This window comes from Xiphophorus maculatus, chromosome 19, assembly GCF_002775205.1.
Source record: "Xiphophorus maculatus strain JP 163 A chromosome 19, X_maculatus-5.0-male, whole genome shotgun sequence".
NCBI lineage: Eukaryota > Metazoa > Chordata > Actinopteri > Cyprinodontiformes > Poeciliidae > Xiphophorus > Xiphophorus maculatus.
In genome coordinates, this window is record NC_036461.1 from 21020286 (window position 1) to 21035544 (window position 15259).

A 15259-nucleotide genomic window follows, 5' to 3' on the forward strand; every position below is an offset into this window, starting at 1 on the left:
TAGCAGTTTCCAAATGTCTCCTTTTTGTCCCCTGGGGCAACCGGGTTCTGGCGGGCACCGTGTTGGTGACCCCTGTTTTGGATCAATAAAGTATTTTTGAATTGAATTTTGAATTTGAATTTTTCTTCCAAACCATGCTTTACGACAGAGAGAAGTTTTCCCCATTTGAAGGTCGGAAACTGAAAGCAGAAATATAATGTCACACCAGCAGTGAAAGTTTCAAAAATGTCATTGTGAACTTAGACTGGTTGGCCAGTAGGTGGCAGCATAAGGAGTGATAAACATGACAACGTGATACTTGTGTGGCAGTATGCCCTGTGGGCTCTGAACGCGTCACACAAGTGCCTGAATTTAATTGGTTGTGGCGCTGTCTGTATATAAAGGGCCCTCCCTCACCTGGTAGACATCATGTTTTCCTTCCGGTTCACACCTCGCTGTTTGCTGGCGCTGCACACCAGCCGCGTACTAATGCGCTCTTGAATGATGCGCTTAACGACGCACTAATCGCTGATCGATCCTTCTTGTGGTAAGAAGCTTCTCACACCCTTAATGACTGTTAGCCTAGACTTAGCTAAAAAAAAGTTGGTTTCACAGTGGGAAAAAAAACGATTCATCAAATTGTGCATATTTTTCAAATCAAGCAAAAAGAACTGAATAACTTTTGATTCGTTGTTATTAATTTTGCCGTAGAAAACCCCCCAACAAAGCTCCTGTTTGCTGTTTGTCCATGGACAAACTCCTCAACAGTCACCTGTCAAAAAACTGGGAAGGAGGCTCTGTGGGAGGAGAGCAAAGCGCTTACTGGCGAGTCAAAGCATCTGAATTTATTAGGTCTCTATATGGCGATTAACATAAATCATTAAAAAAAATTTTATTTTCCATTCATCCATTTCTATCTAAGGGGAACACACTCACACCTAGGGAGAATTTGGAGTGACCAATGAACTCTTACCTTGTTGTCATGTTTTTGGAATGTGGGAGGAAACCGGAGTACCCGGAGGAAACCCACGCATGCACAGGGAGAACATGCAAACTCCTACAGTAGTTATGGGAAGCGAACCCACAACCTTTCGACTGTAAGGCAACAACCTTACGGACTGAGCCACTGTGCAGCCCGCTATAGAATGGCGCTACTATTAATATAACTCTTAGCATTTTGACGTCACCGGGTGATCATCATCCGGGCCTTTTTACGTCACTTCCGTTGAAAACAACACCACGTGCGTTGCCCATGAACGCCGTAGCTGTCACTTCCAGCGGGATTAAAAGCAGCATTTATTTGACGTATAAATGCAGACTGGTTGAAGCTAGTTTGAACCAAAAAAGTCAAGCTTCGGAGAAGGTAGGGGTTGAGTTTGTAGCGGCTATTTTGCTTGCCAAACGGAACCGCCGGTCAAGGAAGCCGGTGTCGCTTGAATTAGCTCATGTCCTCAAATCTCCAAACACGTTCAACGTTCACCTTTGAAGGGTTTTGTGAAAATAGCTCATGCTAGCAAACGCTTTGCACCTCGTTATGCTCCTGAAGTAATTTGTGAAATGCAATGAAATAACATTACATTGTAAGAAACTGAGACTTGGAAGCTAACGTTAACTTGAGGCAGCAAACGCTGACTGCTCACGTCACTGAGCTCACTGCTCAGTGACGTGTTGGTGGTGGCTCACACCGTCGCTAACGTATTCCGTCACACACTTGATTTCTCTTTTCTTTTCTCTTCCATTCACTGAAATTGATGAGAAATGATTTGTGTTGTGCACAATCCACAATCTGTTTTGTTGTTTTCTTCTCCTCTGACTCCCCGTGTGAATTTTCTCACGGCGCCTCAGAGTCTCAACCGAGTTTGAGAGAAACGGGAGACTTGAGGGCTCAAGGTGAGCTTATACCTGCTGCCCCCCAACACACACACACACACACACACACACACACACACACACACACACACACACACACACACACACACACACCGCTTCCCATGTAGCGTCAGGCCCGCGCTGCTTTGCCCTGAGTGTGTAGGAGTTGCAGCAGTGTGTTGTTGCAGCTTTGTTGCTGCGGTTGCATGGCTGTGTGACGTGCCGCTCTGCTAACGCTGCATGCTAGCTGAAGATTCAAAGTCTGCTTTAATTCTGCTGAAATGTCTCCGGTTTCTGTTGAGATTCTCCAAAAATATTCCTTTACATGATCTATGAAAAACCCAGAAAGCGGTGGAGGCTTTTAGTAAAAACTATTTTAAAATGTCAAATTTTGGTAATTTAAAAGAAAAATGGATATGAAAAGTAGAAATGTTTTTTTTTTGTTTGTTTGTTTGTTTGTTTCTTCTCTGGTTTGTAAAGCCAGAGAAGAAGAAACGACCAGAATTTCTTTGTGTTATTTACTAAATAAATAGATTTAAATGTTAAGTCAATAATTACTGGGGTTTCAAATCAAAACGACACAAAAGACAAACAAAATAGATTTATTTCAAATAAAACTAATATACATTAAAATACTGAAGTTACAAAAAGATTTTATGCTGTTATGTAAAATACATGTTTTGAAGGAATCCCCTTGATCTTATAAATTAGTAAGAAGACGTGGAGCTTCTGCTACATGAGGAAACATGGAAAGAGCTAATCAGAAATAAAAATAGATTTAAAAAAGTTTGACTGCTTTAAAGTCAGTCAATATTTTTTTATTGATTATTGAGGAATGTTATAAGTAGTTTAGTTACTTTGAAATTCTTACATTATCTTTTGAGATGCTGTTGTCATTTCCTATCAGAAATAAGTTTTTAATCTCCAATTGTCAGGTATGAAGATGTTTATGTTAGTGATGGGTAAATGAGGCGTCATGTGTCGTTTTGACCCAAAGCAAAACTGTATTGATACCGCGTCAATACTGTGTCACTGAATACTGACACCTGCTGGACATTTAAAATCCCTACAGGCAACGCAGTTCACAGACTGATTTGATGACCTAGTCTATACAATAAGATTTAAGTCATTTAATTTCATCGTATATTGTATATTGTATAATGTCATATCTTCAGTTAAAATCAAAATATATTTGATATTCTTCGATACAGTCAATAAGTAATGTGAACATGAACCAAGTGATGAAAATGAAAGCGATCGTGTTTGGAATGAGGATGCTTGTGGACTGGGGGTTTTTTGTTGGTGTTTTTTCCCACAAATTTTCATTTAAAAAAAAAAAGGTTTTTCTAAAATTTTGAAATTTAATCTGTTCCGTTTTTTTGACACAACTTCTCCTGCTGTAGAAAAAATGAAGTAAACAATACATTTATATGAAATAATTGATAAAAAGCAGCTGAGTAATTTGTAGACTGGCTGTATACCTGAGTTTATCCAGGTGTATCTGTGACTTCATTCTGATGCCCTATGCCTCAGCATTGAGGAGGTGAATTTATTTAAATAAAACAGATTTTAGTGACACTGTATATTGTTCACATAACTTACATTTTGTCTTTTATATTTTGTACGCAGATCTTTATGGATGTGTTTTGCTGGAAATGTCTTTTGTGTATTTATTTATAGCGGGATTGTCTTTATTTCCCTTTTTTCTGCCTAAAGATTTTTATTTATGGAGGGTAATTTAAGAATAAAATTATGAAATGTATAATTTCAAAGGAGAAACATGCAAAACTTAACCTGCAGAACATAATATGAAAGTAAACTAAGAGTCGGTTTCAGCTGAATTTGGATTCAGATAGATCGAGTAGAAACTGAAAAGAACCGGATGAAACAACTACGAAGTGAGAACCAATACCTTATTTTCTGACGTAAGATTAAAATGGCCCCATACTACCAAACCTTTCGTTTGCCTTGAGGCTCCATAGTTGACGCTGTACCGTAAAAGGTCAAGAATTATTTTGGCAAATGCATCCCGTTGACAGATTGGCTTCCATATATAAACAGTTTGGCGCACCAGTGTCATTTGGAAACAGTTCCTGTATCGGTCACGTGACTTGCTGAAAACGATACGCGCACCGACGCTGATTTTGGTCTATGAGCTTGACACATGCGCCGACGCATCGGTGTTACCGGACCCATCACTAGTTTATGTTTCAAACATCTTATCGACAGTTAAAGAACTTTTTAAAAATGTATTTATGTACAGTGAATGTTGCAGTGATATTCTGGGTTTTTCAGAGATGGCTTCAGTCTGTTTTTACTTTCTTTTACTTCCCCTTTCTCAGTTTGGAAGTCACAGACAAAATGTAGTAAAAGTAATGAGAGAGTAAATATGCTAATAGATTATTTACAACTGTTTTTTATTATTATTAAAACAAGATTTAACTTTACCGTTAAACTGGAATAAAATAAAAGTTGGTTTCACAAGCAAAAAATAAAAAAAGCTGTAATGACTGTTGACTACATTTTGTCTAGTTAAAGGCTCCACAGCTTTGTGCTGCCACCTAAATGTGACATAAAGATAAACTGAGCTCAGAGCGGCTCAGGTCACAGTAAGAAAAACTTCAGCTTTATTAGACTTTATAGTTTCATTCACTGCCGCCCCTAAAAGAAACAAAAAGTCACTTCTGTGAAAGATTTGTTGCAAACAATCCCAGCAGGATTTTAATTTATTCTAAGCCAAGCTCTTCTCCGTGTCTTTCTCCCCACAGTCGCCATGTACCTGGGGATCAGAAAGGGGAAATTAAAGACGGTAAGCCCCGCTCCCTCAGATTCACTTGGAATATGAGAACCACCAGCTCCATGGAGCCCTGCGACATCATGAGGGAGATCCGCAAGGTGCTCGACGCCAACAACTGCGACTACGAACAGCAAGAGAGTTTCCTGCTCCTCTGCGTCCATGGCGACGGGCGGGCCGAGAACCTGGTCCAGTGGGAGATGGAGGTCTGCAGGCTCCCCCGTCTCTCCCTGAACGGCGTCCGCTTCAAAAGGATATCCGGGTCGTCCATCGCTTTCAAGAACATTGCTTCCAAAATAGCCAACGACTTAAATCTATGAACAAAAGGACTTAAAAGATAAGTAAAAAAAAAATCTAAATCAAATCTATATTCAGAGGTATTGAAGCTGTACAATCATCCAATTAGCAGTTTCCAAATGTCTCCTTTTTGTCCCCTGGGGCAACCGGGTTCTGGCGGGCACCGTGTTGGTGACCCCTGTTTTGGATCAATAAAGTATTTTTGAATTGAATTTTGAATTTGAATTTTTCTTCCAAACCATGCTTTACGACAGAGAGAAGTTTTCCCCATTTGAAGGTCCGAAACTGAAAGCAGAAATATAATGTCACACCAGCAGTGAAAGTTTCAAAAATGTCATTGTGAACTTAGACTGGTTGGCCAGTAGGTGGCAGCATAAGGAGTGATAAACATGACAACGTGATACTTGTGTGGCAGTATGCCCTGTGGGCTCTGAACGCGTCACACAAGTGCCTGAATTTAATTGGTTGTGGCGCTGTCTGTATATAAAGGGCCCTCCCTCACCTGGTAGACATCATGTTTTCCTTCCGGTTCACACCTCGCTGTTTGCTGGCGCTGCACACCAGCCGCGTACTAATGCGCTCTTGAATGATGCGCTTAACGACGCACTAATCGCTGATCGATCCTTCTTGTGGTAAGAAGCTTCTCACACCCTTAATGACTGTTAGCCTAGACTTAGCTAAAAAAAAGTTGGTTTCACAGTGGGAAAAAAAACGATTCATCAAATTGTGCATATTTTTCAAATCAAGCAAAAAGAACTGAATAACTTTTGATTCGTTGTTATTAATTTTGCCGTAGAAAACCCCCCAACAAAGCTCCTGTTTGCTGTTTGTCCATGGACAAACTCCTCAACAGTCACCTGTCAAAAAACTGGGAAGGAGGCTCTGTGGGAGGAGAGCAAAGCGCTTACTGGCGAGTCAAAGCATCTGAATTTATTAGGTCTCTATATGGCGATTAACATAAATCATTAAAAAAAATTTTATTTTCCATTCATCCATTTCTATCTAAGGGGAACACACTCACACCTAGGGAGAATTTGGAGTGACCAATGAACTCTTACCTTGTTGTCATGTTTTTGGAATGTGGGAGGAAACCGGAGTACCCGGAGGAAACCCACGCATGCACAGGGAGAACATGCAAACTCCTACAGTAGTTATGGGAAGCGAACCCACAACCTTTCGACTGTAAGGCAACAACCTTACGGACTGAGCCACTGTGCAGCCCGCTATAGAATGGCGCTACTATTAATATAACTCTTAGCATTTTGACGTCACCGGGTGATCATCATCCGGGCCTTTTTACGTCACTTCCGTTGAAAACAACACCACGTGCGTTGCCCATGAACGCCGTAGCTGTCACTTCCAGCGGGATTAAAAGCAGCATTTATTTGACGTATAAATGCAGACTGGTTGAAGCTAGTTTGAACCAAAAAAGTCAAGCTTCGGAGAAGGTAGGGGTTGAGTTTGTAGCGGCTATTTTGCTTGCCAAACGGAACCGCCGGTCAAGGAAGCCGGTGTCGCTTGAATTAGCTCATGTCCTCAAATCTCCAAACACGTTCAACGTTCACCTTTGAAGGGTTTTGTGAAAATAGCTCATGCTAGCAAACGCTTTGCACCTCGTTATGCTCCTGAAGTAATTTGTGAAATGCAATGAAATAACATTACATTGTAAGAAACTGAGACTTGGAAGCTAACGTTAACTTGAGGCAGCAAACGCTGACTGCTCACGTCACTGAGCTCACTGCTCAGTGACGTGTTGGTGGTGGCTCACACCGTCGCTAACGTATTCCGTCACACACTTGATTTCTCTTTTCTTTTCTCTTCCATTCACTGAAATTGATGAGAAATGATTTGTGTTGTGCACAATCCACAATCTGTTTTGTTGTTTTCTTCTCCTCTGACTCCCCGTGTGAATTTTCTCACGGCGCCTCAGAGTCTCAACCGAGTTTGAGAGAAACGGGAGACTTGAGGGCTCAAGGTGAGCTTATACCTGCTGCCCCCCAACACACACACACACACACACACACACACACACACACACACACACACACACACACACACACACACACACACACACCGCTTCCCATGTAGCGTCAGGCCCGCGCTGCTTTGCCCTGAGTGTGTAGGAGTTGCAGCAGTGTGTTGTTGCAGCTTTGTTGCTGCGGTTGCATGGCTGTGTGACGTGCCGCTCTGCTAACGCTGCATGCTAGCTGAAGATTCAAAGTCTGCTTTAATTCTGCTGAAATGTCTCCGGTTTCTGTTGAGATTCTCCAAAAATATTCCTTTACATGATCTATGAAAAACCCAGAAAGCGGTGGAGGCTTTTAGTAAAAACTATTTTAAAATGTCAAATTTTGGTAATTTAAAAGAAAAATGGATATGAAAAGTAGAAATGTTTTTTTTTTGTTTGTTTGTTTGTTTGTTTCTTCTCTGGTTTGTAAAGCCAGAGAAGAAGAAACGACCAGAATTTCTTTGTGTTATTTACTAAATAAATAGATTTAAATGTTAAGTCAATAATTACTGGGGTTTCAAATCAAAACGACACAAAAGACAAACAAAATAGATTTATTTCAAATAAAACTAATATACATTAAAATACTGAAGTTACAAAAAGATTTTATGCTGTTATGTAAAATACATGTTTTGAAGGAATCCCCTTGATCTTATAAATTAGTAAGAAGACGTGGAGCTTCTGCTACATGAGGAAACATGGAAAGAGCTAATCAGAAATAAAAATAGATTTAAAAAAGTTTGACTGCTTTAAAGTCAGTCAATATTTTTTTATTGATTATTGAGGAATGTTATAAGTAGTTTAGTTACTTTGAAATTCTTACATTATCTTTTGAGATGCTGTTGTCATTTCCTATCAGAAATAAGTTTTTAATCTCCAATTGTCAGGTATGAAGATGTTTATGTTAGTGATGGGTAAATGAGGCGTCATGTGTCGTTTTGACCCAAAGCAAAACTGTATTGATACCGCGTCAATACTGTGTCACTGAATACTGACACCTGCTGGACATTTAAAATCCCTACAGGCAACGCAGTTCACAGACTGATTTGATGACCTAGTCTATACAATAAGATTTAAGTCATTTAATTTCATCGTATATTGTATATTGTATAATGTCATATCTTCAGTTAAAATCAAAATATATTTGATATTCTTCGATACAGTCAATAAGTAATGTGAACATGAACCAAGTGATGAAAATGAAAGCGATCGTGTTTGGAATGAGGATGCTTGTGGACTGGGGGTTTTTTGTTGGTGTTTTTTCCCACAAATTTTCATTTAAAAAAAAAAAGGTTTTTCTAAAATTTTGAAATTTAATCTGTTCCGTTTTTTTGACACAACTTCTCCTGCTGTAGAAAAAATGAAGTAAACAATACATTTATATGAAATAATTGATAAAAAGCAGCTGAGTAATTTGTAGACTGGCTGTATACCTGAGTTTATCCAGGTGTATCTGTGACTTCATTCTGATGCCCTATGCCTCAGCATTGAGGAGGTGAATTTATTTAAATAAAACAGATTTTAGTGACACTGTATATTGTTCACATAACTTACATTTTGTCTTTTATATTTTGTACGCAGATCTTTATGGATGTGTTTTGCTGGAAATGTCTTTTGTGTATTTATTTATAGCGGGATTGTCTTTATTTCCCTTTTTTCTGCCTAAAGATTTTTATTTATGGAGGGTAATTTAAGAATAAAATTATGAAATGTATAATTTCAAAGGAGAAACATGCAAAACTTAACCTGCAGAACATAATATGAAAGTAAACTAAGAGTCGGTTTCAGCTGAATTTGGATTCAGATAGATCGAGTAGAAACTGAAAAGAACCGGATGAAACAACTACGAAGTGAGAACCAATACCTTATTTTCTGACGTAAGATTAAAATGGCCCCATACTACCAAACCTTTCGTTTGCCTTGAGGCTCCATAGTTGACGCTGTACCGTAAAAGGTCAAGAATTATTTTGGCAAATGCATCCCGTTGACAGATTGGCTTCCATATATAAACAGTTTGGCGCACCAGTGTCATTTGGAAACAGTTCCTGTATCGGTCACGTGACTTGCTGAAAACGATACGCGCACCGACGCTGATTTTGGTCTATGAGCTTGACACATGCGCCGACGCATCGGTGTTACCGGACCCATCACTAGTTTATGTTTCAAACATCTTATCGACAGTTAAAGAACTTTTTAAAAATGTATTTATGTACAGTGAATCAAATCTTAATGTTGCAGTGATATTCTGGGTTTTTCAGAGATGGCTTCAGTCTGTTTTTACTTTCTTTTACTTCCCCTTTCTCAGTTTGGAAGTCACAGACAAAATGTAGTAAAAGTAATGAGAGAGTAAATATGCTAATAGATTATTTACAACTGTTTTTTATTATTATTAAAACAAGATTTAACTTTACCGTTAAACTGGAATAAAATAAAAGTTGGTTTCACAAGCAAAAAATCAAAAAAGCTGTAATGACTGTTGACTACATTTTGTCTAGTTAAAGGCTCCACAGCTTTGTGCTGCCACCTAAATGTGACATAAAGATAAACTGAGCTCAGAGCGGCTCAGGTCACAGTAAGAAAAACTTCAGCTTTATTAGACTTTATAGTTTCATTCACTGCCGCCCCTAAAAGAAACAAAAAGTCACTTCTGTGAAAGATTTGTTGCAAACAATCCCAGCAGGATTTTAATTTATTCTAAGCCAAGCTCTTCTCCGTGTCTTTCTCCCCACAGTCGCCATGTACCTGGGGATCAGAAAGGGGAAATTAAAGACGGTAAGCCCCGCTCCCTCAGATTCACTTGGAATATGAGAACCACCAGCTCCATGGAGCCCTGCGACATCATGAGGGAGATCCGCAAGGTGCTCGACGCCAACAACTGCGACTACGAACAGCAAGAGAGTTTCCTGCTCCTCTGCGTCCATGGCGACGGGCGGGCCGAGAACCTGGTCCAGTGGGAGATGGAGGTCTGCAGGCTCCCCCGTCTCTCCCTGAACGGCGTCCGCTTCAAAAGGATATCCGGGTCGTCCATCGCTTTCAAGAACATTGCTTCCAAAATAGCCAACGACTTAAATCTATGAACAAAAGGACTTAAAAGATAAGTAAAAAAAAAATCTAAATCAAATCTATATTCAGAGGTATTGAAGCTGTACAATCATCCAATTAGCAGTTTCCAAATGTCTCCTTTTTGTCCCCTGGGGCAACCGGGTTCTGGCGGGCACCGTGTTGGTGACCCCTGTTTTGGATCAATAAAGTATTTTTGAATTGAATTTTGAATTTGAATTTTTCTTCCAAACCATGCTTTACGACAGAGAGAAGTTTTCCCCATTTGAAGGTCGGAAACTGAAAGCAGAAATATAATGTCACACCAGCAGTGAAAGTTTCAAAAATGTCATTGTGAACTTAGACTGGTTGGCCAGTAGGTGGCAGCATAAGGAGTGATAAACATGACAACGTGATACTTGTGTGGCAGTATGCCCTGTGGGCTCTGAACGCGTCACACAAGTGCCTGAATTTAATTGGTTGTGGCGCTGTCTGTATATAAAGGGCCCTCCCTCACCTGGTAGACATCATGTTTTCCTTCCGGTTCACACCTCGCTGTTTGCTGGCGCTGCACACCAGCCGCGTACTAATGCGCTCTTGAATGATGCGCTTAACGACGCACTAATCGCTGATCGATCCTTCTTGTGGTAAGAAGCTTCTCACACCCTTAATGACTGTTAGCCTAGACTTAGCTAAAAAAAAGTTGGTTTCACAGTGGGAAAAAAAACGATTCATCAAATTGTGCATATTTTTCAAATCAAGCAAAAAGAACTGAATAACTTTTGATTCGTTGTTATTAATTTTGCCGTAGAAAACCCCCCAACAAAGCTCCTGTTTGCTGTTTGTCCATGGACAAACTCCTCAACAGTCACCTGTCAAAAAACTGGGAAGGAGGCTCTGTGGGAGGAGAGCAAAGCGCTTACTGGCGAGTCAAAGCATCTGAATTTATTAGGTCTCTATATGGCGATTAACATAAATCATTAAAAAAAATTTTATTTTCCATTCATCCATTTCTATCTAAGGGGAACACACTCACACCTAGGGAGAATTTGGAGTGACCAATGAACTCTTACCTTGTTGTCATGTTTTTGGAATGTGGGAGGAAACCGGAGTACCCGGAGGAAACCCACGCATGCACAGGGAGAACATGCAAACTCCTACAGTAGTTATGGGAAGCGAACCCACAACCTTTCGACTGTAAGGCAACAACCTTACGGACTGAGCCACTGTGCAGCCCGCTATAGAATGGCGCTACTATTAATATAACTCTTAGCATTTTGACGTCACCGGGTGATCATCATCCGGGCCTTTTTACGTCACTTCCGTTGAAAACAACACCACGTGCGTTGCCCATGAACGCCGTAGCTGTCACTTCCAGCGGGATTAAAAGCAGCATTTATTTGACGTATAAATGCAGACTGGTTGAAGCTAGTTTGAACCAAAAAAGTCAAGCTTCGGAGAAGGTAGGGGTTGAGTTTGTAGCGGCTATTTTGCTTGCCAAACGGAACCGCCGGTCAAGGAAGCCGGTGTCGCTTGAATTAGCTCATGTCCTCAAATCTCCAAACACGTTCAACGTTCACCTTTGAAGGGTTTTGTGAAAATAGCTCATGCTAGCAAACGCTTTGCACCTCGTTATGCTCCTGAAGTAATTTGTGAAATGCAATGAAATAACATTACATTGTAAGAAACTGAGACTTGGAAGCTAACGTTAACTTGAGGCAGCAAACGCTGACTGCTCACGTCACTGAGCTCACTGCTCAGTGACGTGTTGGTGGTGGCTCACACCGTCGCTAACGTATTCCGTCACACACTTGATTTCTCTTTTCTTTTCTCTTCCATTCACTGAAATTGATGAGAAATGATTTGTGTTGTGCACAATCCACAATCTGTTTTGTTGTTTTCTTCTGACTCCCCGTGTGAATTTTCTCACGGCGCCTCAGAGTCTCAACCGAGTTTGAGAGAAACGGGAGACTTGAGGGCTCAAGGTGAGCTTATACCTGCTGCCCCCCCAACACACACACACACACACCGCTTCCCATGTAGCGTCAGGCCCGCGCTGCTTTGCCCTGAGTGTGTAGGAGTTGCAGCAGTGTGTTGTTGCAGCTTTGTTGCTGCGGTTGCATGGCTGTGTGACGTGCCGCTCTGCTAACGCTGCATGCTAGCTGAAGATTCAAAGTCTGCTTTAATTCTGCTGAAATGTCTCCGGTTTCTGTTGAGATTCTCCAAAAATATTCCTTTACATGATCTATGAAAAACCCAGAAAGCGGTGGAGGCTTTTAGTAAAAACTATTTTAAAATGTCAAATTTTGGTAATTTAAAAGAAAAATGGATATGAAAAGTAGAAATGTTTTTTTTTGTTTGTTTGTTTGTTTGTTTCTTCTCTGGTTTGTAAAGCCAGAGAAGAAGAAACGACCAGAATTTCTTTGTGTTATTTACTAAATAAATAGATTTAAATGTTAAGTCAATAATTACTGGGGTTTCAAATCAAAACGACACAAAAGACAAACAAAATAGATTTATTTCAAATAAAACTAATATACATTAAAATACTGAAGTTACAAAAAGATTTTATGCTGTTATGTAAAATACATGTTTTGAAGGAATCCCCTTGATCTTATAAATTAGTAAGAAGACGTGGAGCTTCTGCTACATGAGGAAACATGGAAAGAGCTAATCAGAAATAAAAATAGATTTAAAAAAGTTTGACTGCTTTAAAGTCAGTCAATATTTTTTTATTGATTATTGAGGAATGTTATAAGTAGTTTAGTTACTTTGAAATTCTTACATTATCTTTTGAGATGCTGTTGTCATTTCCTATCAGAAATAAGTTTTTAATCTCCAATTGTCAGGTATGAAGATGTTTATGTTAGTGATGGGTAAATGAGGCGTCATGTGTCGTTTTGACCCAAAGCAAAACTGTATTGATACCGCGTCAATACTGTGTCACTGAATACTGACACCTGCTGGACATTTAAAATCCCTACAGGCAACGCAGTTCACAGACTGATTTGATGACCTAGTCTATACAATAAGATTTAAGTCATTTAATTTCATCGTATATTGTATATTGTATAATGTCATATCTTCAGTTAAAATCAAAATATATTTGATATTCTTCGATACAGTCAATAAGTAATGTGAACATGAACCAAGTGATGAAAATGAAAGCGATCGTGTTTGGAATGAGGATGCTTGTGGACTGGGGGTTTTTTGTTGGTGTTTTTTCCCACAAATTTTCATTTAAAAAAAAAAAGGTTTTTCTAAAATTTTGAAATTTAATCTGTTCCGTTTTTTTGACACAACTTCTCCTGCTGTAGAAAAAATGAAGTAAACAATACATTTATATGAAATAATTGATAAAAAGCAGCTGAGTAATTTGTAGACTGGCTGTATACCTGAGTTTATCCAGGTGTATCTGTGACTTCATTCTGATGCCCTATGCCTCAGCATTGAGGAGGTGAATTTATTTAAATAAAACAGATTTTAGTGACACTGTATATTGTTCACATAACTTACATTTTGTCTTTTATATTTTGTACGCAGATCTTTATGGATGTGTTTTGCTGGAAATGTCTTTTGTGTATTTATTTATAGCGGGATTGTCTTTATTTCCCTTTTTTCTGCCTAAAGATTTTTATTTATGGAGGGTAATTTAAGAATAAAATTATGAAATGTATAATTTCAAAGGAGAAACATGCAAAACTTAACCTGCAGAACATAATATGAAAGTAAACTAAGAGTCGGTTTCAGCTGAATTTGGATTCAGATAGATCGAGTAGAAACTGAAAAGAACCGGATGAAACAACTACGAAGTGAGAACCAATACCTTATTTTCTGACGTAAGATTAAAATGGCCCCATACTACCAAACCTTTCGTTTGCCTTGAGGCTCCATAGTTGACGCTGTACCGTAAAAGGTCAAGAATTATTTTGGCAAATGCATCCCGTTGACAGATTGGCTTCCATATATAAACAGTTTGGCGCACCAGTGTCATTTGGAAACAGTTCCTGTATCGGTCACGTGACTTGCTGAAAACGATACGCGCACCGACGCTGATTTTGGTCTATGAGCTTGACACATGCGCCGACGCATCGGTGTTACCGGACCCATCACTAGTTTATGTTTCAAACATCTTATCGACAGTTAAAGAACTTTTTAAAAATGTATTTATGTACAGTGAATCAAATCTTAATGTTGCAGTGATATTCTGGGTTTTTCAGAGATGGCTTCAGTCTGTTTTTACTTTCTTTTACTTCCCCTTTCTCAGTTTGGAAGTCACAGACAAAATGTAGTAAAAGTAATGAGAGAGTAAATATGCTAATAGATTATTTACAACTGTTTTTTATTATTATTAAAACAAGATTTAACTTTACCGTTAAACTGGAATAAAATAAAAGTTGGTTTCACAAGCAAAAAATCAAAAAAGCTGTAATGACTGTTGACTACATTTTGTCTAGTTAAAGGCTCCACAGCTTTGTGCTGCCACCTAAATGTGACATAAAGATAAACTGAGCTCAGAGCGGCTCAGGTCACAGTAAGAAAAACTTCAGCTTTATTAGACTTTATAGTTTCATTCACTGCCGCCCCTAAAAGAAACAAAAAGTCACTTCTGTGAAAGATTTGTTGCAAACAATCCCAGCAGGATTTTAATTTATTCTAAGCCAAGCTCTTCTCCGTGTCTTTCTCCCCACAGTCGCCATGTACCTGGGGATCAGAAAGGGGAAATTAAAGACGGTAAGCCCCGCTCCCTCAGATTCACTTGGAATATGAGAACCACCAGCTCCATGGAGCCCTGCGACATCATGAGGGAGATCCGCAAGGTGCTCGACGCCAACAACTGCGACTACGAACAGCAAGAGAGTTTCCTGCTCCTCTGCGTCCATGGCGACGGGCGGGCCGAGAACCTGGTCCAGTGGGAGATGGAGGTCTGCAGGCTCCCCCGTCTCTCCCTGAACGGCGTCCGCTTCAAAAGGATATCCGGGTCGTCCATCGCTTTCAAGAACATTGCTTCCAAAATAGCCAACGACTTAAATCTATGAACAAAAGGACTTAAAAGATAAGTAAAAAAAAAATCTAAATCAAATCTATATTCAGAGGTATTGAAGCTGTACAATCATCCAATTAGCAGTTTCCAAATGTCTCCTTTTTGTCCCCTGGGGCAACCGGGTTCTGGCGGGCACCGTGTTGGTGACCCCTGTTTTGGATCAATAAAGTATTTTTGAATTGAATTTTGAATTTGAATTTTTCTTCCAAACCATGCTTTACGACAGAGA

At 39.5% G+C, this 15259-nt stretch overlaps 3 protein-coding genes across 3 annotated transcripts; all 3 read left to right on the forward strand.

Moving 5' to 3' along the window:
- Window positions 1-134: 134 nt before the first annotated feature.
- Window positions 135-4995, forward strand: LOC111612229 (MAP/microtubule affinity-regulating kinase 3-like). Its single transcript, XM_023352735.1, has 3 exons — window positions 135-171; window positions 310-526; window positions 4617-4995. Exons 1-3 carry the CDS (start codon window positions 135-137, stop codon window positions 4960-4962), a joined length of 600 nt encoding a protein of 199 aa, XP_023208503.1. The 3' UTR covers window positions 4963-4995.
- Window positions 4996-5179: 184 nt separating this feature from the next.
- Window positions 5180-10057, forward strand: LOC111612230 (MAP/microtubule affinity-regulating kinase 3-like). The gene is made up of 3 exons (XM_023352736.1): window positions 5180-5216; window positions 5355-5571; window positions 9679-10057. Exons 1-3 carry the CDS (start codon window positions 5180-5182, stop codon window positions 10022-10024), a joined length of 600 nt encoding a protein of 199 aa, XP_023208504.1. The 3' UTR covers window positions 10025-10057.
- Window positions 10058-10241: 184 nt separating this feature from the next.
- Window positions 10242-15058, forward strand: LOC111612231 (MAP/microtubule affinity-regulating kinase 3-like). Its single transcript, XM_023352737.1, has 3 exons — window positions 10242-10278; window positions 10417-10633; window positions 14680-15058. The coding sequence occupies exons 1-3, from the start codon at window positions 10242-10244 to the stop codon at window positions 15023-15025; spliced, it is 600 nt and encodes a 199-aa protein (XP_023208505.1). The 3' UTR covers window positions 15026-15058.
- The last annotated feature ends 201 nt before the right edge of the window (window positions 15059-15259 follow it).

Excerpts from the sequence above, each read along its gene's own strand:
- LOC111612229 (XM_023352735.1), top strand. The coding sequence starts at position 135 with ATGCTTTACGACAGAGAGAAGTTTTCCCCATTTGAAG. Across the intron at positions 172-309 it reads GAAGTTTTCCCCATTTGAAG|TATGCCCTGTGGGCTCTGAA; the intron begins GTCGGAAACTGA and ends CTTGTGTGGCAG. Across the intron at positions 527-4,616 it reads GCTGATCGATCCTTCTTGTG|TCGCCATGTACCTGGGGATC; the intron begins GTAAGAAGCTTC and ends TTCTCCCCACAG.
- LOC111612230 (XM_023352736.1), top strand. The coding sequence starts at position 5,180 with ATGCTTTACGACAGAGAGAAGTTTTCCCCATTTGAAG. Across the intron at positions 5,217-5,354 it reads GAAGTTTTCCCCATTTGAAG|TATGCCCTGTGGGCTCTGAA; the intron begins GTCCGAAACTGA and ends CTTGTGTGGCAG. Across the intron at positions 5,572-9,678 it reads GCTGATCGATCCTTCTTGTG|TCGCCATGTACCTGGGGATC; the intron begins GTAAGAAGCTTC and ends TTCTCCCCACAG.
- LOC111612231 (XM_023352737.1), top strand. The coding sequence starts at position 10,242 with ATGCTTTACGACAGAGAGAAGTTTTCCCCATTTGAAG. Across the intron at positions 10,279-10,416 it reads GAAGTTTTCCCCATTTGAAG|TATGCCCTGTGGGCTCTGAA; the intron begins GTCGGAAACTGA and ends CTTGTGTGGCAG. Across the intron at positions 10,634-14,679 it reads GCTGATCGATCCTTCTTGTG|TCGCCATGTACCTGGGGATC; the intron begins GTAAGAAGCTTC and ends TTCTCCCCACAG.